Source organism: Augochlora pura, chromosome 10 (genome assembly GCF_028453695.1).
Source record: "Augochlora pura isolate Apur16 chromosome 10, APUR_v2.2.1, whole genome shotgun sequence".
Classification (NCBI taxonomy): domain Eukaryota; kingdom Metazoa; phylum Arthropoda; class Insecta; order Hymenoptera; family Halictidae; genus Augochlora; species Augochlora pura.
This window is the reverse complement of record NC_135781.1, coordinates 362,109-383,445: the sequence shown is the minus strand read 5'-3', so window position 1 is coordinate 383,445 and position 21,337 is coordinate 362,109. Positions and strand designations below refer to the sequence as shown.

Here is a 21,337-nt window from a genome sequence, read left to right as displayed (position 1 = left end):
TGCTTAATTGCACGATCAAATCCTTATAACCGACTAGAAGTAATGGGTCAGCAAATTGACCATCTAGAAATCGGCGCACGCGTCGCTTCGTTAAGGCGGCGAATATTTCAGGGCGCAAATCTGACAGCCGCGTCTGCCTAGTAATTGATTTCGAAGTACATCCGAAGTAGGCGTTTCATTCGATCAGAGTTGCTTTCGTTGCTCGTCAGAGATGTTGGCAGAGAAATTGATCAAAGTTAATTCTGTAACTCCGTGTCATCCTCTAATTAGAATGTATCAACTTTGGTCCCAGAAAATCTTACAACCTGCATCCGAAATTTATTTCAACAGTATCCCTTACAGTATAGGTTTCGGAGAACTATTCTACGCTCCTATACTGTACATGGAATGCTTTGGATCGTCGAGACATAGCGAGAAATGATAAAACCGATTTACTTGTGGCACACGAATTTGATCGATGACGGCGCATCAGCTAACATTTAGTCGGTCGGGCGGGGCGCGGCAAGTGGGGATCACATCGACAAGCGTGCCAGCGATAATAGCATCGCTGGGACCAGATAAACTGTGATTTTCATTTCGGATGTTGCATCTCCGGCGCTTTCCATCTTGTTCCCATGATCGGCTCTTCCGAGTTCGGTCAGCTGCAGCGGATTCTCCAGCGTCTCTGCTGAAATTAATTCCTTTTAGTTCTTTGCCGCGCCAAGTTTTTTCAGTTAATAGTAATTTTTCAAACGACATGCTCCAAGGACGTGACATAAATCGTTGGCAGCGACCCTCTAGAAATTGTCACGCGTTCACTAATTGTCGCAAGAACCGGCAACTTCTTGCATCCACGTCCATAGACATATGCGTGTACGATTAGTATGACAGTGACATAAATTTTGGAAACTTTGCGCCCGATCGATGCTCGTTTCGCGACACAAAAACAGAATCGATTAAATCCTATATTCCCTGTACACCGAGAAATAATGGCTCCTTGCAACTGCATTGCGAGCAATGCTACAACAAGCTGCTGGCATGTTCACCCAGCTCCAATCCGATGCGAAAGTGTGTTTGGAAAAGCGAACGATGAGCTACGAGGATCGAATTTTCAAGTCACCGAATTCTCAAAAACGACTCGTTTTCAACTGTGGCAGAGTTCGATGGTCGACGGATTGGGAATTCGGCGCGCGGACGCTGCGCGAAGCCGCCCGCGAGCTTCCGCGGCTGGCTGAATCAGAGGCGATGGAACGACAAAAGGTGCCTTGTAAAAATCAATTTGCGTGATCCGTCGGGGGCGTTGTAACAACGGCGGAGCTCTCGCGAGACAAGCAATTGGAACGCGCGCCGAAAACGATTCTCCCGTTGCTCGTAGCGCCGAAATTCGTCGTTGTTAACTGGTTCGTATATCCGAGGTCGGTAACGACCGCGGCTAGAGGGAAGCGACAACAATCGTGTGCAGCTGAACACACAGAGGAACAAGAACAAGGGAGGAGGGCGGGAGGATAAGGATGCGGATGCGGATGCGGATGCGAAGGAGGAGGAGGAGTTGGAAGGCAACACTTACGGGCACGACAGAGAGCTCTGTATCGCGAACTGCGAACCGTTCCCGGTGGACAAAGAGCCGGCACACCGTCTTCGTAGAGTTCCCTCGATGTCTTCCGATCGAGAGGCCCGTAATTGCACACAAGGGTCTCCACTCGATCCCCGATTCCGACGGGCATTGTATGCAAGGCCATCGCGGGCCCTCCTCGACGAGTCGACTCGTCTGGCCTGACTGTGTAAATTGCGCGGCCGCAACCGACTTGGCTAATTGTTGCCGAAGCAAACGAGATGTAAGACAGGTTGCCTCGCGCGGCGTAGTTTACGTACCTGGAACAGAGATGCGCCAATTCACTACACCGTTTACCGACGCGAGCCTCGTCTTCGACCCCCTTTCCGCTTCCCGCTTCCCGCTTGCCGCTTGCCGCGCGCAGATTCTTAATCCCTCGCACTCGGCCACTGACTCCGAGGCGCCGCTGCAAATTCTCCTATCGCGTTCCTAGATCGAACGTTGTCGCCACCATTATTCGGAGTCACGAGCTGTTTCTTCTCCTTTGAAAAATTCTTTTCCCAAACATTAAAGCGACTAATTTAACACAATTATACCATAATATTGTAATAAATAAGAAAATGTGAATATGCAAAAGACAATTTTCAAAGAACGACGAAAATATTTTATGCGACAGTGGCCAAAGTGAATACACTGTCGCCTTGCGCAACGATTGTTCGATAAATTGATTGCCGGAGACAAACACTCCTATAGCTAAATTTAATACAAAATAGTTGGTTTCCAGTTTACCGCGAGGCAAGCGTCGACACCGGCTCCTAATCGTTGTATTACTGGTAGCGATTTTCAGCGACTGGTATAAATCGGCGGATAAATCGAAACGAGGTAAACGACGCGGCGCCCGGGCCGTTAAATTCGAAGGTTCGAAGCCGCAATTATTTTTGCACGACCCGAATAATTTTGAAGAGTAGCAGAACTCGTTCCGACGGGGTCACGTACACTCCGATTGCTCGTTAGGGTTGGTTATCGAATTCCGTCGCGGTGGGACGTTCAACGACAGAGGCCCGCATAAGTTGCAGCAGTTGAATCGCGAGGCAATTTAAATTCCTCGAACCGAACCGTTCGTTGGCACGGTGCATAGTCTGTAAACACCGATTAGGCCAGGCCAAGCTAGGCCCACGCCGTCCCGTATACGGGTACACCTGTCCGTATGACAAATTTCTGCATATACGTGACAATCGTGAGGCGATATGCTCGTCGCTTCGCTGTTTGTTTGCGCCAACCGCAGGAGTTTGCGGACCGAGTCAACGATATGAGGTGCTGTCCTGCGAAACGTATAGCAACACTTCCCTTTACAAAAATCTCTACATAACTCTTAATAACTCGCAAAACGCAGCTGCAGAGAAGATTTCTGTAAAGGAAAAAGTTGCTTCGACTGACCCAGCGAACCCTACATTTCCCAATTGCGAGTCGCTTTTGGAACAGCTTGGGCATTTCCAGATACAGACTAGCTTTTCCGGCGTTAACTATATATTTTTACGCGAATCGCTGAATAGTAGACATTCCTCATTTTCCCTGGCATAGTCAGCTGCTGTAAACGCGGCGGTTGAATCCTCGGCCGCAACTTGGCGAGCGCAGTATCGCCTGGTTACGGGAAAAAAAGGTTCTTCCGTGCGCCACGGGACTGTAGAACGCGCAAAACCGGAGCTACTTTTTTTCATGGCATAATGTACGTTGGCAAAATAACGAGTCGACGAAACTGCGGAGGGGGGCTTTAAAGCTCGCAGGAAAGCTTGCAAAGCGGACTCACCCGAATTCCGCGGAATCGAAGTCTTCTACTTCATCGTACCATGATTGAATGTGAAAGTGAAGTCTCGCGGCGGACGTGCTGTTTCCCACGCTGTTCATATCGAGCAGGTGCACGTTCTGCCATACCTCGAATCGCTCTACAAAGAACACATAGACCGTTTGGCACACAACGGCGACGGTTCGTATGTTACCTTACACATAGACCGATTAAATTCATCAGTCAGCCCGTGGTCGTTCGTTCGCGTTGGTTCGTCCGTCCGTTCGTTCGTTCGTTCGTTCGTTCGTTCGTTCGTTCATTTCGTGTCGAGAGAATATCGATCCGCTTTGGAACTGGATACGTATCGGCAATAGGGTAAAAACGAAATTTTTTTACTTCCAACGGTACCCCGTTTCCCGAAAGCTCGACCCACTCGACGAAAAAAATGCGCAACATTCGGAATTTAATATTCCGCGGGTGTCGGGACGTCGGGTAAAACAGGTAATTCTGCGATTCTTAATGAATTCGTCGGCCTGGGGGTTTAATTGCGCAGCTTTTTCCCTCGCGGGCTAGAAAAACCCATTTCTTCCAAATTCGAGCATTAGGAACTTGGAAGCTGTAAGGTGGTTTACCGATCAATTTCAAATAAACGATCATTACCGATTATTATACCGATAAAAATGAATGTTCTATTAGTATACGTATGTTATGACAGCGAACGCGTTAACGATGATTCCACGGAAGTTGATTCGCTATCCGCTTGGAAGAAACGTTTCCCTGCGCCCTCTCGGCTGTCTCTGAAAATGTTTTCCGAAGCTTCGATCTCGAGGACTGTTGTCGTTGTTCCTTCGACGAGGACGATAAACGAGGGCAAAAAGGACACGCGTCGAATATATTTCCTCGGATTATCTGGCCGCGCGCGCACAGCTCCGTCAAAGTCAAAGCGTGTAGGGGTGCGACGCGCGCGATATGTGTTCCCTTGTAAGCTTGTTAGTAACTTGACTCCGGGGCAACTACTGGAATGCGCAAATACAGTAGTCTAAGCCTCGCGACGAAGCTTCGGATCGTTAGCCAGATTACCGTTGCTTTGCTGCGAAAAGTAATTTGAATTCGCAGCGAATATTTCGCAAGTATTTCGCCCGCGGTAATTCCGGAGCGCGGATTCTACGTCGGGCGCACAACAGCTGCGAATTTCTGACTGCTGCGAGACAGGACGAATTCTCCTTCTCGCCTATCGCATCCGCCGCGACGGATCACTGTCTTTGCTTAGGACTAGGACAGCCGACCAGGGAGCGTCTCCTCTCGAGTGTAACTTCGACACACGGAGACCACTTGCCGATGTTTGGAAAAGACACTGTGTGTTCGAACGGTATCGCCGCCGACCCCCTGCAGCTCGATCGTGCACTCGCGCTCGCCGATACGACGCGACGCGACGCGACGCCAGCAAATATTTCCCCACTCATGATTCTCAGGAATTTGTATCGCAGCGCAGCCGGCCGAAACAGACGCTTTTTACAACTTCGAGAAACGGAGGGGACCTTCGATTTTTCAAATCAAAGTAGAAGCGGTACAAGCCAGCTACCGGAATGAAAAATACGTTAAAAAAGAAACCAGCAAAACATTTTCTACTTTCATCTCGGTTGAAGGTACAACATTCGGAAGGAAAGCTGCAGCTCGCGCTTTCACGATTTCCCGATCAAAATTGGGTCAATTTAGATCTCCCTTATTTATTCTCGTTCAATTAATATTTGAGGAAAGTTCCTGTCCCATATTTGTAGGTAAGGGGACAAATTGTAAGTCTTAATTATCCAGAGATTGGGAAAGTGAGATCGGTGCCGCGAATACTTTGAAAATACAAACAGCCGGTAATCCCACATGTTTATGCTGGGAAATCGCGCGTTTCCGTAGCAAGTTTGCAGCGGTTGGGCAAATAGGGGGAGCGGGGCAAAATTTAAACACGGAGCCAATTTCTTTGAACGCGATTAGGAGGCATACCTGTCCGTCTCCCCGTCTCTCCGTCTCTCCGTGTCGCGGCGTTGAGTAAACTCGTAACCGCAAAGATCAATTCCGCGTACGATTCGCTGGCAAATTTTATTGTCTAAATAGTGAAAGAGTTTCGAGTGTCGTCGCTGCAACGCGTATTTAATTTTGTTCCAATTTTGGCGGAGAAATGTCCGAGCGAGAACAAGTCGCGTCCCAACGAAACGAAGGAGAATCTTTCGAGTTTCCCTCGCATCCTCTTAATCCGATCGATTCGATTAAAATTGCAGGAAGTTCAAAGAATTGTGGAAAGTCGCCTCGTCCCGGCGCGACGCGCGCTGTAGATCGAATATCGTGATTCCTTCGCGGTCGAGTTTCAGCCGGCAAACTAAAATCTCGTATCCCGTTTAGCCAGAAGTCGCGCAACCATATCCATACTATCGACAACCATTTGTACGTTTCGCTGTTTCCAAACTTGTTTCTGGTACAGCAATTTCTAATTGAGGTGATCAAATTAATTTGCCCCGCGCTCGGAATAATTTTAATTGCGGAAAATGGCGCGGCCGCGAACGACAAACGGTGGCTGGCTGGCTGGTATCGCGGCAATTTCAACTTTTCCACGGGAAAATCGCAAAAGTTTATTACAATTCGCGGGAGGTTTGCCGCGCGTCGCTCCCGCCGAACCGAACCTAGGAACGATAAACATGTTGATAGAGAAACGAGGGACCCGAACGCGGACGCGAACGCGACCCGTCCCGGCATACACCGATCCCGCCGCTAAAACAATCTCGCTTACGGCTGCGCGCCGAACCGTTGGATATTGAAAAATGATAGGGTAGAATGGAATGGCTGCGATGAAAAATGAGACGTATCCGGTGGAGGTACTTGCCAAGGTCTCGGCATTGATCCTTCTCGAAGAGGTTGCACTGCAACGCCCATTGCTCCGCGATGCGAGCGAGCTCGTCGTCCCAGACCTGTCCAAATCAATTCGACCTGTTCGATCAGCTAATTCACCTGCGAACCGACCGCGCGGCTCGTTCGTCGAAATCCAAACACTTGTCGCAGAAGTCGATCGAAATGCTGTTCTACTTTGTGCCGTTTTTCGATTAAAACAAATAGCAAGGCGAAAGCGACGATAGTGAAATGAAAAGGACCCCCCCCCCCCCTCCCCCCGTATTCTTCCAGAGGATTATTATCGTTTTCTTTCCTAATAAACGTAATATAGTGGGTGGGAAACCGAAGACACGTTTCGTCTCGAAAATACTGCAAATTGAAATGTCTGTAGAATCGCGGAAAATTTCTCTCACGACCGAATGTACCATAGATTCGAAGATTGAAGCTTCCCCCTTGCAACGATCCCATGAAACACGATGGACGATTTTTTTTCCAGCTGTTTTATGGAACAGAAACGGGGAACAGGTTTGGCCGTGGAAAATCGTTGCGCGTATTTTCGTAAAAATACGTCGCTCTTTCGGAACTCGTCGCGCGTCGAGTTTTAAGGTTTCGTTGGAAAGGGAAAGCTTCGATCTTCGCGTCGACGACCTCCAAATTGATAATTAATTATCAAGGTGATATATATATATATAATAAATTTGATAAAGATCGATAATAGGTGGGTCGAGATCGATAATAATTTCCAAGGATTATTTCGTTGGACGAGTTGCTCGAATTTTCTGAATTTGTCGAGGCGAGGGTTTTTTCGAAAACCGGTAATGCTCGCACAGCTTTCGAACTCGGCGTGTCGAACAATTGCCGCGGCTCGTAATTGCGTGGGCGGTATCGAACGAACAAATTCTACGGGAATCATACCAGCTCCATCATGAATTTCGCAGGGCGTTGCGGTCCGGGATTTCCGCGCTGCTCGAGTCCGCTCGCCACGGTGTCGCGATAAACATTGTGCCACTCGAGGATTGTTTCGATGTCCTTTCCGTCGATGTTTTCGCGATCCAGGTTCACGCATTTAACGCCGGCCACGTCAGGCTATGGAACAGAGAAACGTGAAACTCTGCTCGCGGCCGCGGCCGCGAAGCGTTGGAACGATTCGACGCGCTGTGATTGGCGGAACTAAAATTCGAACGTGATACAAAATTGTTTCCGAATAAAAACTTGATGGTTCCTCGATGCGGGACGGACGGACGGATAACGGCGAGATTGTTTTTTGGCGCAATCGCGACGCGTTTCGTTGTTCGCCGCTCTTTTAGAGGGAACGTGCTGCTGCGACGGTAATTCAGCTGCGAGTTAGACAATGGCCCTTTGTGCGTGGCGACGTGCTTCGCCATCGCAATCGATGCGATGCGATGCGATGCGTCGAGGCATCCGGCAAGTAGGCACGGCAAGTATTTACGAATTTCGTGAAAAAGGCATGCATGCAACTCGGTTCTTTGGGGAGAGCTTCTATTATACATGCTGCTTCATCGGATTCGCTTTGACGCGGTGAAGTAGCAGTAGCGGTTTTTCAAGTCTCTCGCCGAGTCACGTGCTATAGTTTTTATCATCGACCGGCAAATTCTCTATTCCGACTGTGATTTCAGACTTTCTCGAATCACTTTTCTTTCTATTTCATTTTTATTGCACTCGTTTATTTATAGGACCTTTTACTTACTCGCATCGATGCTAAATATTCAAGCTATTAAATAAATGCGGGAACGACAAAGTATTTTACGCGTAACAAATATACGAATGTTTTCTAACTCTGCCAATTCAACGCTCTTTGTGTCGATAAAATGAAACGACTTTCTGTTCGGAACTTTTTTACCGTATATAACTATATGTGTAATAAGGTCACGAGTTCAAGATAAGGTAAATATTTCCCGTTATATTATCTTGTTAGAAAGTTTCTTCGCCGTGTGAGCGTAACGCTGCATTTGGTCTGCTTATTAAAGATCTTTTTTATCTGCGCTTCTACCTAAAAATTACGATAACAATTTCCTGTAGCGTTTACCCTGTGCCTTTTAACCTAACGATATTTTGTTAAAAAGACGAGACAGAAATCCGTAGAGAATATTGTAGAATTCGTTCTTTAACTTGTCATCTTTAACATTTGCATTACAATATACTATTAATACTAAATACTAATATTACTATTACAATATAAGTATAATATTATTATAATATAGTATATTGTATATTATATGTAGGTTAGTATTCAAGTGCTGCACGAAAGAAAGGAAAATCAACTGTCGCCGTAGCATCGCCTCGCCTCGCCTCGGCACGCCTCGGGTCGTTTCGAGGTAATGTCCCGCCATATTGTTTCCTTGGAAGCTATGATATACGCCTTCAAATGCCACTCAGCCTCTTTTTCCAGCTTCACTGACTTTTTATTTCAAGTTACTGTCCTTGGCAAGCTCCCCAAACTCGACAACCTCAGAGGACAGATATTTCGTAATTTTCACCGTTTCAGGACTATTTTATTCACACATTCGCCCGATGCATTAAAAAACAATAAAGCACAGTGGAAAATAATCCAAAATAATTCATTTTCACAGTTCATGACTCATTGAGCAACAAATTTTTTTTCTAATTTCTGGCGGAAAAATCATCTATATGTAGAAAAAGTTATGCATCAATATGTATTCAAATTATATTTTGTTGTTAAAATATTTCGTACTTTTTAATGGGCCCGCAATGGGGATTGTGGCAGGGAATGGGCTAAGAGCATGTACATTTTCAGATAAGTGTAACACGGTGTCTGACAATTATCTGCTGATACTACTTGCAGCGAAAGTAATTCCTGAGATCTGTACGAGTACCACGACGCGAGACACGCCTAAATACCTGTTCGAGTAACGACGTTGCGAGAAAGATTTGCAAGCAATTTGAACAGCATCAAAGGACCAATGCACTGGAAGCAAGGTTTAATTGTAAAAACAAGCTGCCGATTAATTGTAATTGCTAGAATCGAAAATCGCTGGAAGGCCGTGTTATCGACAGCTCGGAACACGACATTTTCGTCGAGTTTCTTCTCAATTAAAATGAACGCGTCGTTCATATCGAAGTTTTAATTACTAGTGCAATAAATAATGCGCGCGCGGTATAACTTCGTTTCATTTGATTCGGGCGGCTCGGCGCGGCGCTCCGTTATAAATGAAGCTTCGCTTCATGGATTCGAGGTCTCCATAATATTTTGCTTTTAACAAGCTCTTTCTATTCTTCGCGTTCCGCGATTTCGAGTCTCGTCTGGTGCGACCCCGACCACAGGGATAGACTCGGTTTTCGGTTGTATGCGGCGCGGCATTCGATATTAACGAGTGCTGTCATCGGCTTCCGATTCCCCGCCGCGCAAATTCACGCATACGAGATAGATTTTTATTGTCCCGATTTACTGGGCTTCCTTGTTCGCGTTTATAATTAATACGATGATCGATGCGCGGGTTATCAACGGAATAACATCGAAGGAAATCTCCCGAAAACATAATAAATCTGCGCGAACGTACGCGGGATGCCCGTATCGCGTCACGCGATGCAATTTGTTGCAATGCGATACTGTAAGCGGTCGGATCAATTTCAAATCGATTTTATTATAATTATAACTAATCTGTAGAATTTACGAGATGATTCATCTGTCGGGAATAAAATCGCGAAAACACGCGACGCGTCTGTCCGTCCGTCCGTCGCCCGTCTTCTACAACCCCCGAATCGGATTCGGACCAATCGATTTCTGATCGAACGATGCTCGAGCGGAGAACGGTTTTGACAACGATTTAACCGAGTATGCTTAACCCATTAACTGCCAATTCATTTTTTAATTTTCGATGGAAAATGTTGGGTACACGCACAGAAAATTGCGTAACGATTATATCATATATGGACAAGTAAAATGACATTTTACTGTCAAACGCACGTGTTCTATTCTTCTCTGACAAGCGGTGCACGGAAAATTCCAGAATCCCAAAACAGGGACGGTGACAGCTAATGGGTTAATAACATAATAAGTTAATCGTTAATAATTTGATTCGTCAATCTTATTGCGCGCGAGTGATAGTTTCTAACCGTGTTCCACGTACCTGGAACCGACACATGGTGTGATCGGCGCAAATGCGGCAGTAATCGGTAGGTTGGCGGGGGAGACGTCGCTGTGCTCGCGGATCGCAATCACAGCAGCCCGTTAAGAACAATAAGAAGTAGAACGAGACACGTCCCGTCATTCTGCCAGTTCCCGTGGATTTTCAGCGACCGAAAATCAGACACGACGTTTTATCTTTTGCGTTTCGCTGCTGTCGGGTAATCTCGCTGCTACTTTCACCCCGCGGCACTGTTTCCCCGAATCGATCTTTCAATGAGATCGTGACGCGACAAGCTCGCGCGCGCCACGGAGTCGGAACGACGTCCCTAAAAATATCATCGTTAAAAAAAGAAACGTTAACGGCGAACCAACGAACCTAAATACAGAGTTCGATCATTACTAATAATTTTTATAGTTCGATGATAATCATTAATTATTCCCGTTTTATCGTATCGCGAGATTTCTATCTATATTAGCCCAATTTAGACTGTTCGAAAAGTGTCGAAGAAGACACGTGTCTCTTGAAAAATTATATAAACGCGTTTAAATGTTTACAATGTTCCGATAAAATACACTATTTTACTCGGGATAGATTGCATAAAATATCTACGCGCGTATCATCCGTGCGGCTCTCGCGGATCGAGCAGAACAAATTCGAAAAGTTGAAAGACCGATTTGCTTCCTCAGCCGCGAACGGCGAACAAGTTTCGAAAATGAAGCGACGTCGTACGAGACGGCGAGTCCGCGTAGAATAATTGATCTTTGCTGGCAGCGTCGACTCGACTCGACTCCCGAGAAACCGGGATATTCTTTGAGGTGCTCGGTAACCCGACGATCCCGTCTCGCAGTCTCTTCGCCCATTGTTGGGACCGTCAAACCCTATCTCACGCACGCCGAATTGTTTGTATCGAGTGCGGTATATTCGTGGCCGTCTGCTGTGCCGAATCCCACGGGCTCCGCGCCGTTGTATCGTGTTCCACGTGTCCGAACTTTTCGGTATAGGGTTTCACGAGTGCGAGGTTGTCATCGGTACACGGTCCCAGGATTCGACGCGATACGTCGCTAGAAAATCCCAGAGGAGTGCGAACGTCGGTGTCTGATCTGCGGAGAGCCGGCAATCGTCGACACCGAATTCCACCGAATTCCACCGAATCGAGCATACCGAAGCAAGAGCTTCGACGCTGTTATATGCCTGTCGAGTACTAAATTAACGCGACCGGTGTCTGTTAATTTATAAGGATTTATTTAAACGTTTCGACTGGAACTTATCCGCGAATCGCGAAATAAAGCGAAACCGGTTTAAATGAAGCGGCATTAAATCTATATCGGTACTCCCACTCGCCAAACAGAAATTATTATCCCAGCTTTAATTGCAGAAAATATTTTCTCGAAAAGAAATGCCGTCTGGATCGAGGTGTAACAGAATCGCGTAATTGTTTCGAGTTTCGAGAGCCGACCGCGAAGCTAAGCGCTGCACCGACCTATTATTACGCGCATCCATTATTAAGGTGTTTGCATCAATATTTCTCGACGTTATCGAACAGTTACTGATTCATGAATCGCAGAAGCAGAATGCCAGAGTTGCGCCGAGGAATTGGTAATGGACATTGGAACGTCGAAGCAGCAGCGTACCTCTACTGGCCAGTTCAGCCCCGGGAAGTCTCCGAAGTTGCGAAGTAATCTGGTTCGGCGACTCTCGGCTATCCAAAAATTGTTGCACCGCGCGATGGAATTATCGGTAATTTAATCGATGACACGATGCCTTTAGAATTTGACAAGACGAATGTATTCTGAGCCGCAGTCCGCCATCCCTCCTGTTATTCCAGGTAATTATCGACTATTGGCCGAAGACGGTGTCTAATATCGACGGCGAATCAAAATGTTGATGTTAGACACCGTCTTCGGCCAATAGTGGATTAGCAGCTGCGCACATAGGGGTGGGGGATCGAGGATTGGAACAGAAGTGTCGGCTCTGTTTAGGCTTAGCGCCCTTTTCTTTTGCTTATAGAAATATTAAATTAATATTTGTTAAAATGCTTTCTATTATTACGAGGTAATTACATTTTCCATCATTTCTATATCTCCATAATATTTGTATTAAACAATATTAATCTTATCTATTTTATTAATTTCAGTTTTATTTAATTTATTTTATTTTATTCACCGCGATAGGTATTTAACATTGAGGTAATTAGAAAATAAGGCGAGAGCGTACTCTAGTCAATATAATACTTTCAGCTCGATAATAGATAACAAATGATTGGTTACCATGACATCCGATTCACAGGCTATCGGTCGGTGGAGCAGGCCGATTTACGGGTTCCGATCGGTAAAGTATAAATACATTGAAATTCGTACGAGTTATATGTATTCGATAACGCGTCGATCATGATTTTAGATCGGAACGCGATTCTATTTCTCTGGTTTAAAAATTGGGCCGTGGCGAGATCGGTGAGCGCGGGAAATTTCGGTTACTCGTTCTTTTTAAAGTGTTCTTTCATACGTAGTTCCGTAGTTTTCATTTCGACGCAACCGCGGGAACGAAGAAAGAGAACAAGCGAGATACGCTCTCGGCGAGGTTCACTGCCTTCGAAACTTTCCACCGCCTCCCGCGTGTATTGAAACAGTAATGATATGGGAAGGAACCAGTGGGATAACGAAATGAAAACACGTGCTGAACATCCAAGAATCGTCCAACTTGCCGGGAGTTGTCGGTCTCGTTTACGCGTTATAACGTTCCCGCCGAGGGAACGATACGCCGCGACGCGACGCGACGCGTCCGATGAAAACTTCCGGGCCGAGCCGGAAATAAAAATTAAACGGAGGATAATTGTCCACCCGAACGCTCGAAAACACGCGCGGATCCGTTACCCGTTCTCTGGACGCGATTCGAGCGATCGGCACGGATTTCGCAGATTCTGGAGGAAAAGCTAGGATTCGGAAAAATAGGATTGCAACGTGAAACACCAGAATGTCGAATTATATGCAATGCAGATATAGGATGTAACGAAATATTCGAATGATTTTTGCGACATCCGGTGAAACTCATTTGTCATTTGCCGCCAGACGTTTCTTATTTCTGTCGCGACGCTGTTATTTTCTTCCTGTTCTTTCAAGTGTAACTCTTTCTTACAAGATTAGTTTGACACCGATGTCTTCAGGGGACCTGGACAGTTTCCATCTGCGAACAATGACGCTGGACAAATTTTTCACGACGTTCTCAGAAAACTCCGAATGAAAACCGTGGATTCGATGCGCGTTCCGACAATTTTGTAAGACATTTTTCAGACACCCCGTGTATCCCTGTTATCAGCGTACATATGTATTAGGACGCGCAAAGTGTAGCTGTAGCGTGCACAGACGGAGGAGGAACGCTCGGACTGAAGTTTCGTGCACTATATTATTATTCCGGGATACCCAGATATCGGTTTACTACTAACAAGCGAACCTGCCCCGAAGTCGGATCTCTGCATCATGTACCGATGCATACAACTGTCCATGAATCTCAGTTTATGATAGTTCCGAGGCCGTTTTAGCAGATTTTCGGCGCAATGGTAATTAGTAGCCCTGCGGACTGCGGTCCTTTGTGAGAAACAACAATTGACCGCAACGATTCCGAGAAACAGGAGCAACAAGGGAAGCATCTTCGACCGATCAACTTAACGAATTAAATATCTTTTGGTATCGTATTTACGAATTTTTATCTCGAATCATTTTATCGCTGGTAAAACTGTCTAGCAGCATCTCCCACCGTTTCGAGCCAATTCTCCAATAAACCAGACCCTCCGAAACACCTGACAAATCTAAGAATTATAATAATTTGAGTTCGCTTCGACTGCGATCACCACCGACAGGTGCTTTAATTCGTTAAAAGAATTTTGAAGATGTTTGCACCGACGACGTCTTCGGCGAAGAGTCGCCTAATACCGCATTCGAATCCATCGAAGGATCACCGACGACGACGACGATGCACGCGGCCTCGTGTAGGTGGAGTCGTAAAGTATCGGCGCCGGAGTGCGGAGTGCGGAGTGCAGGTAGAACGATGAAAGGATCCCATAAAAAGGATCAAATGCAGTCTAACGACACGCCGCGCAAGTTATTTCACGAAAGAAACCGAAGTTTACAACTACTTTCGGAACATTTTTCTAGCCGCTGCCTTCCCGGGGTTAATGACACAGAAGAAATGAATAATGGTTTCGCCGTACTACTATTACGACACAGTTTGCGGAAACTATGTCACCTGGGCGATCCGTTGCTTTCATTGTCAGTTATTTCAATGGCGAGCGAAAATTCTCGGACCAGGTTTTTCCACCCTTTTTCGGCGAGGGAGGGGTGCGTGGAAAACGACAAGTGGAACATTCTCTATAAATACATAATGGGGTATTCACGTGGAATCATATTCATCCGTTCCGCCCGCGCCCGCGCCACGGAATGAATGGAGGGAAGGGCCTTTTGCAGTTTACTTCGCGAGAATTGCGATTAACGAGCCGCGCGCGGAATTGCTGCATTTTTTTGACATTGTTGGGCACGACGGTGTGTTTCGGGGCGCATCATTTTATTCGTAATCGTATTCGTATTTGTACTCGTAGGAATAGTTTCGCGTCGCTTTCGATGACCTCCTTTCGACCGACGAACCATGTCGCGTTGCCGTAGTTTACTATTCGTTCGGTTTTGCTTCGCCCGATTTCAGACGCAAGCGAAACAATTCGCCCGTCGCGATACAATATTTTGCTAATGAAATGCAAGGGGTCGCGTTTACAGGGCGATCAGCCGAGCAAACGTTATTCCGTTGAAACGGATAATCCGATTAATAGTCTCCGGCGTGAGGTTATTTTCAGCTGGTCGTTTTAGGACGTCAGCTTTTCGCTGAGAAACCGTCGACTCGACTCGCGTCGAGCGAATCGATGCCCGCTGTTTTATTTATACGCGGGCGCGTGTATCGAGTACAGGTGCGTTTTACCATCTAATCGAATATAGGATTGTGTCGCTCGAAATCCCCGACGCGATATATCTTCCTCTCTATTCCGCGCCGAGTGTCCTGATTAAATGCCCCGAGATACCTATCTTTAAATGCATAAATGCGGCTTTACATGATAAACAGACGTTGAAAATACTTGCAACGCGGACGACACAGCCAGGATAATAACGCGGCTTTCGAGAAGATATCGGGTGCAACGATAAATCCGATTTCACCTGCCAAGGCTGCGTCATCAACCTGTATCTTACCTGCATTACCGCTCGTCGATCGAACTGAAATTAACCTTCGTCATTTGCTCGATCGTCGGGACTAGAAAAAATTCATTTTCTGTAACAATATTTCAACTTGTAACATTTATTCGGTAGATCGGATCAAGGCTTCGACTGCTGCGAAAACGATAGGATCCGGGGAACCTAAAAACGTTGAAAATATAATTAATAATTCAGCTTTTCAATCTCGATTCGACCAAACGAGACACTTTGATTTCATGAAATTTTGAAATCGATGGCCGTGGCAGCCTGAAATGTTAAGAAATCGGACGGTCATCCGTCATGCGATGGCGCCCGACGATTAAATATACAGGAGTCGCTTAAAAATAATTTATTTCTCGCTACATCGTACGATCGCTTCTCTTACAAATGGATTTCCTCCGTAGAAATTCTGATGATTCGCTTTATTCCTAGAATTATACACGTGTGTATATCATTCGCGTCGTTCGCGGCGGCGGCGGCGGCGACGTTGCTCTAAACGCGCTAAAAAACGGGCAGTAACGTGGTTTTTTTTCTTCTTAATGAAATTGCTCCGATAAATGGTCTAATTGCTATTATTGCATGCTATTGCGACTAGCCGATTGGCCAGGCGTTCAGCGCCGGTTCGCGCGACCGAAATTAAACGTCTTCGACGACTCTGTCGAGGGAAGGGGTATCTTTCTCTCCACCCCGTCGAAAACCGCTTCCGCGCGGCTATCGTTAATTACAAGAATTCGTTCGCCGATCTCGACGTCAAGGCGGATACGTTTCCCCTCGGGGCTTATCGATTCCGAGTGAAAGTGATTTGGTCCCTTATATTGTAAAACACTTAACAAGCACGCTGCGCAAACTCTGCGGAAGAAAGCTCTCGGGTGATCGCTAATTTTTCGATTTATATATAAAGCGAACGCTGTAGCATTCATTTTTATTGTAATACGAGATGTCAAAGTGAATGCTGCAACATTCAGATTTGTAAGCCGCATTGCTATGCGTTCGATGCTACATAGCGTTTATCATTTGGAATTCTTATCCATTCTATGTACATGTTCGATTATTAATACCGAGAGTACTCTGTCTATTTTCTATATTTTTATATATAATTAATCAGCTTACCGCGCGATGATGAATGGCGATCGATTACACATTCCGGAGGATACTGGACATTGGTAAATCCAATCGTGCGCAACGTTGTTCGAACAAGTTGAAGATAAACCGATCGCACAGCGCTTGCAACGTGTGTCGTCCGTCCGCTGACGGAAGAATGTCGCAGGGATTCGTTAAGAATAAAACAGCGCGAAACCGAATTTGCGAATGCCGTGTTCGCGAGCGTCGAAATCGAGACACTGTTCCCTTATCGAGAGTATTTTCCACGTATTGTTGACGTCCACTCGACGGTGTTCGCAGCCGGTGGAGATAGTTATGTTATAATTGTCAGATCGAGATCAGGCCGAGCGTGAAAATAAAGGAGGAAAGCGAGTGAATACAATGGGAGCAATCAAGATACAGCGTTGCACAAGATTCGACGCGGGACTTCCGGTACTTCGAACCGTACCGCGGATCGCGTCATTATCCCCAGCTGCTGGGGCAACAGACGAATTTTCTTGTCTCTCCGTGTAGTCGGGGGTCGGCCATTTTCACGGCGATGTGTCGGCTACAATACTCGCTAATATTCTAGCCGATTTCCCTTTGTCGATCCATTCGGGGATCGTCCAACTAAATCACTGTATTCTCCTTCAATTTTTATCGATCCGCCGAAATATCGTCGAACAGAATTTATGTTCAAACTCGTTCTTGTACTCGCTGCATAATTCGAATTACTATTAATTCGAAATTACTGGGACGTCGCGCTCATTAATTATTATTAATATTATTATTCCTACTATATAAATAATAATATAGTTACACAAAGAATAGGTGCAGAGATTTTTAAACGGATAGAGCAAATCGTCGGACCATTTATAGCGTAACACTACTTACTATACCATCGAAATGATCAACGGTACAAGGAATCGGATTTTTATTTGATAATCGCACCTCCATACGATTCTTCTTTTATTAAAAAAATTGTCGTTTCGTAGCTGGGTGGGTATCTTTGTTTATTAGAAATCCGAAGGGAAATAGCAAAGTGTCGAGGGGAATAAATGATTCCTGGTCAGCTGTGTGCAAATTCTAGATACGGTTGCCTAAGTGTCCCGGTTTACGAGATTCTGCGGTAGTAAAACGATATTATATGGAAAGTGCTGATCGCGTTTAATTTGCTGCATCGAGGTTTTATGGGCGACCAGATGGTTCTGCGCGAATCGGATTAAAAACGTAGACACGTGTGACACGCGTGCCGGAAAGAACTTTTCTTTCAACCCTTAACTGGCGACGAGCGATTCCCAATATTGTATTTCCGAATCGTCCGCAGCCTCTACGCATGAAATTAATCCTTTTTTTTTAATGCAACTTGCAGTGCTATTATCTTTGCAAAGAATTAATTGTTTCTCGATTATAATAATTTTACAAAGGAGAAAAACAACTTGATATTTATAGCACGCCTAGACCCAAGGAAACGGAATAATATTCCCACTGAACAGGTTATTATTAGAAATCACGAGTCAGAGCCGTCAAAGTACGCCAAGGGACTAACGCGTCTTTTCTGTCGCGGCTCCGCGGCATGTTGGTTGCTCCGATAAAAATGATCGCGCCGGTCAAGTGTTAAACGATGGAAACGACTCGCGAACGCAAACTCTCGGCCAATTTTCACAAAGCGTCCGATAATTGCCGATGGCCGGTGACGCGTTCGAATAAAAAGTACGCGAACGCTCCTCAGTCACGGCGCATTCAATCGATACGAGCATCGCCGCGGTGTAAGTCCGCGCGCTTTCCGCGGAGCGCCGTGACGACTTCGAATGCGAACGACTATGCGAGTATTTGCTATGCGGAGCCGAGAAGATTGCTCGAGAATTTCGCCGGGTCTCTTCCCCCGAAGTTCGTTACTCGTCTTTAGGAAACTATAGTAGAGCGCGACCGGGAAGAAAGTACACAGAGGCGCGAAGAGTGTGCGAAACAGAGCAACAATGACCGAACTCCGGCACTCCGGTTCACAGCCGGGAAACCGATAAGAAATGAAATTGTTCACTGTTGCTCTGTTTGACTTGCTGTCAACGCGTCCCGCCCCTACCCCCGATGGAACCGCCAATCTTAAATTCGTAGAGCTCTCGAGAAATTTTCAAGTCGAACTGTTTATCCGCTCTTGGCGACGGATAGCGAAGTTAGATGAACCGACCGCTAGGTGACTGCTATTCGTTCCGATAGTCCAACGACGAAAGCAGTTACTTTCGTATTCCAGCGCGACGAGAAACGTCAACGATTCGTCATAGTCGTGTATTTCGATTAATAAATAAGCTATTCGCCGCACTATGCTAAATGTACAGTAATCTCTGATTCAACTTTTAATAGGTCCGCTCTTTTCTACGATCAAAGTGACTCTACTCCGCTCTCGTTAATCCTTCCGGTTATTCCTACATTCCTTTTTTTATTCCAAAAATATCACATCGTCCATGATATTCGTTAATGCGGACAGATGCCGACGCTTGCGTCCTTTTCCTGCACTTTGTTGAGCAACAATTTTTGGCATCGAATGTTATCCTGTTACGCAGCCGCTACTTTCAACGCGGATTAGCAAACTTTTCCCAGGTGTGTAAAACGTTCCGTTTATTAAGCAAGTTTGCGTTTAAACAGTTTATAATCGTTGCGGTATCTTTCAGCCAAAGAACCTGGGGAAAATTAGTCGGTTTCCGATTCTTCCGAGATCCGCTTAGTGGCGAAACGTCGCTTAAAAAGCTTTCGCGGCTTCGTTTATATTTCGATGGGAGAAGAAACAATGAATTGTCGAGATCGTGATTTACATCGAAATAGCCTGAGAAATTGTTTCGATGTAACAATGAAACGCGTTCGACGACGCATCGGAATTAACCCAATATCCACCGCACGCGTGACGAACATCCCGATCGCTTAAATACGGAAACGTTTTACGTCGCTTACTTTAATCGGTGAAATAATTTCGCTACGTTTACTTTTCATCCGGACAAATAATTTAACGAGGTGTTCTGGAGGGTATTTGGCAATCGGAGATACACCGTCGCTGCATTTAATTGCGGTGATCGTTTTATATGTTTATTTTTAGAATTCGTTTCGTCGATAACGTCTACGATCGTTCGCAATTTGAAACTTTTAGGAACGGTAAATTTTCTACAATCGATTTTAATCAAATATCTTTTAACGAAATTGTCCGCTTAATTGATACAACAAACCCGTTGTCGGTCGAAAGTAGGCAACATCGCGATAATAGCCATTTGGTCAGCCATAAATGATCATTAGTTCTCGTAATTGACAATTAGTTGGATTTTGGATGGAGCGTATTTGCCTCCAGTAATATCTGCAACTAAAAAACAGTCTATATTTCACTGAATTCGTTTCGCTCGAATCGAATAACGTGTAGTATTGATCAGATTTATTTTAGCTAATTAATTCTATTCAAATAATCTGCGAGCTTTCAAAATTCTGTACAATCGCGGGTTGTACTTTTGAAACCAGAGATTGCTACGTTTTAGAACACATATTATACATTGCAATCTGATTTCGCAGGATCGCGTCGAGATCAAAGTTATAGCAGTTATTTTAGTCCAGGTTATTTTTGGGAGTCATTATATACATATATTTAGTAGACCGTGTCTGACACGATATCATAAGGCAAAGAGTTAATCTGAAATGCTTCAAATAAATCGCATACCACTAGCAAAAGTTTGATCCACATTCCGGAGTAAATCGACAACACAGACTAGCGGTTTCCTCCAAAAGTGCTAAAAAATGCTTATCCGCTTTGAGTGTACCTGCCAAATGTTCCAAGAACACCTCGCGATCCGTCCGCGCGAGCACTCGTATGTAGATCTGGATGATCCGTCGGCACGCTTCAGGTTATGTCAGGTGCCCGGTTAAGGAGGAGGAGGAGGAAGAAGAAGAAGAAGCGCGTTTTGGTCGGCCGGTTGCTCGGAAAGGCGAGGATCGCGCGCTCGCGTTTAGCACGATAAAGTCACGCTAAGGACTTTCCGACAGATTTTCTTCCCAAGCCAGTATCGTATTCATGTCCTTGATGTCGCGTGTACTCCACGGCTCGAGCGGATCCGTGGGAGACGACGCCGGCGAAACCGCCTTATTCCGCTCAATCGATTCTCTTCTCCTCTGTGCAGGCTCCTCCGATTCCTTCGGCGATACCCTGTGCACGCATTGTGCGGAACAAGAACCATTAAACGGACGTTATATCGGAAGACCGGAGCGTTCTCGGCCGACGATGCGGCGGCGCGTCGTAGGCTTTCATGTAAACAGAAATTCGCGAGAAATCGAAGCCGATCGATTTTCTTGAATTTTTTCGAGATACTTTTGTTCCAGTCTTCGCAAGGAGTACTATCTACGCGTCACTATTATATTTGTAAGTGAATTGCGCCGATATTATAATAGTTCTACTTGGAATTTGATGCGGTGAATACAGTTTTGCAAGATTGATTAAAAAAGCTTCCGAAGCACTGCGCGGCCAGTGTTTGCGAAACGCGACAAGAAAGAGGTTCCAATTTACTGCCACACGATTGCTGCAGTTATCGATTGCTTTTGTTATTTGAATTCCTTCTGTGGTAACCAATATCGCGTTTGTTATTTTCAATTGTATTTATTGAATGTTTACATATGGCGCAGTGCCATGATCCAATTAACGCTGCAATTTCATTGTCCCGTATTAATTTCAATAATTATTAATGACTGGGGTTTATGTAATATT

At 45.6% G+C, this 21,337-nt stretch overlaps 2 protein-coding genes across 3 annotated transcripts in view; both read right to left on the bottom strand.

Annotated features, from left to right (window-relative positions):
- Positions 1 to 512: 512 nt before the first annotated feature.
- Positions 513 to 3,457, bottom strand: LOC144476468 (uncharacterized). The gene is made up of 3 exons (XM_078193451.1): positions 3,339 to 3,457; positions 1,547 to 1,851; positions 513 to 664 (listed from the first exon to the last, which is right to left on the bottom strand). The coding sequence occupies exons 1-3, from the start codon at positions 3,434 to 3,436 to the stop codon at positions 513 to 515; spliced, it is 555 nt and encodes a 184-aa protein (XP_078049577.1). The 5' UTR covers positions 3,437 to 3,457.
- A 12,428-nt stretch (positions 3,458 to 15,885) lies between these two features.
- Iav (transient receptor potential cation channel subfamily V iav) overlaps positions 15,886 to 21,337 on the bottom strand; it is a 41,311-nt gene continuing 35,859 nt past the window's right edge. The window contains exons 13-14 of one of the 2 annotated variants that reach the window (XR_013494945.1): positions 20,400 to 20,782; positions 15,886 to 19,951 (exon numbers count right to left, since the gene is read on the bottom strand). Coding sequence is in view for 1 of the 2 variants with exons in the window: in XM_078192531.1 (XP_078048657.1) it covers positions 20,605 to 20,782 (178 nt within the window). In the remaining variant the exon portion in view is untranslated. Of the gene's footprint in view, positions 20,783 to 21,337 lie in introns of both variants that reach the window. The other variant, XM_078192531.1, reaches the window with a different exon arrangement.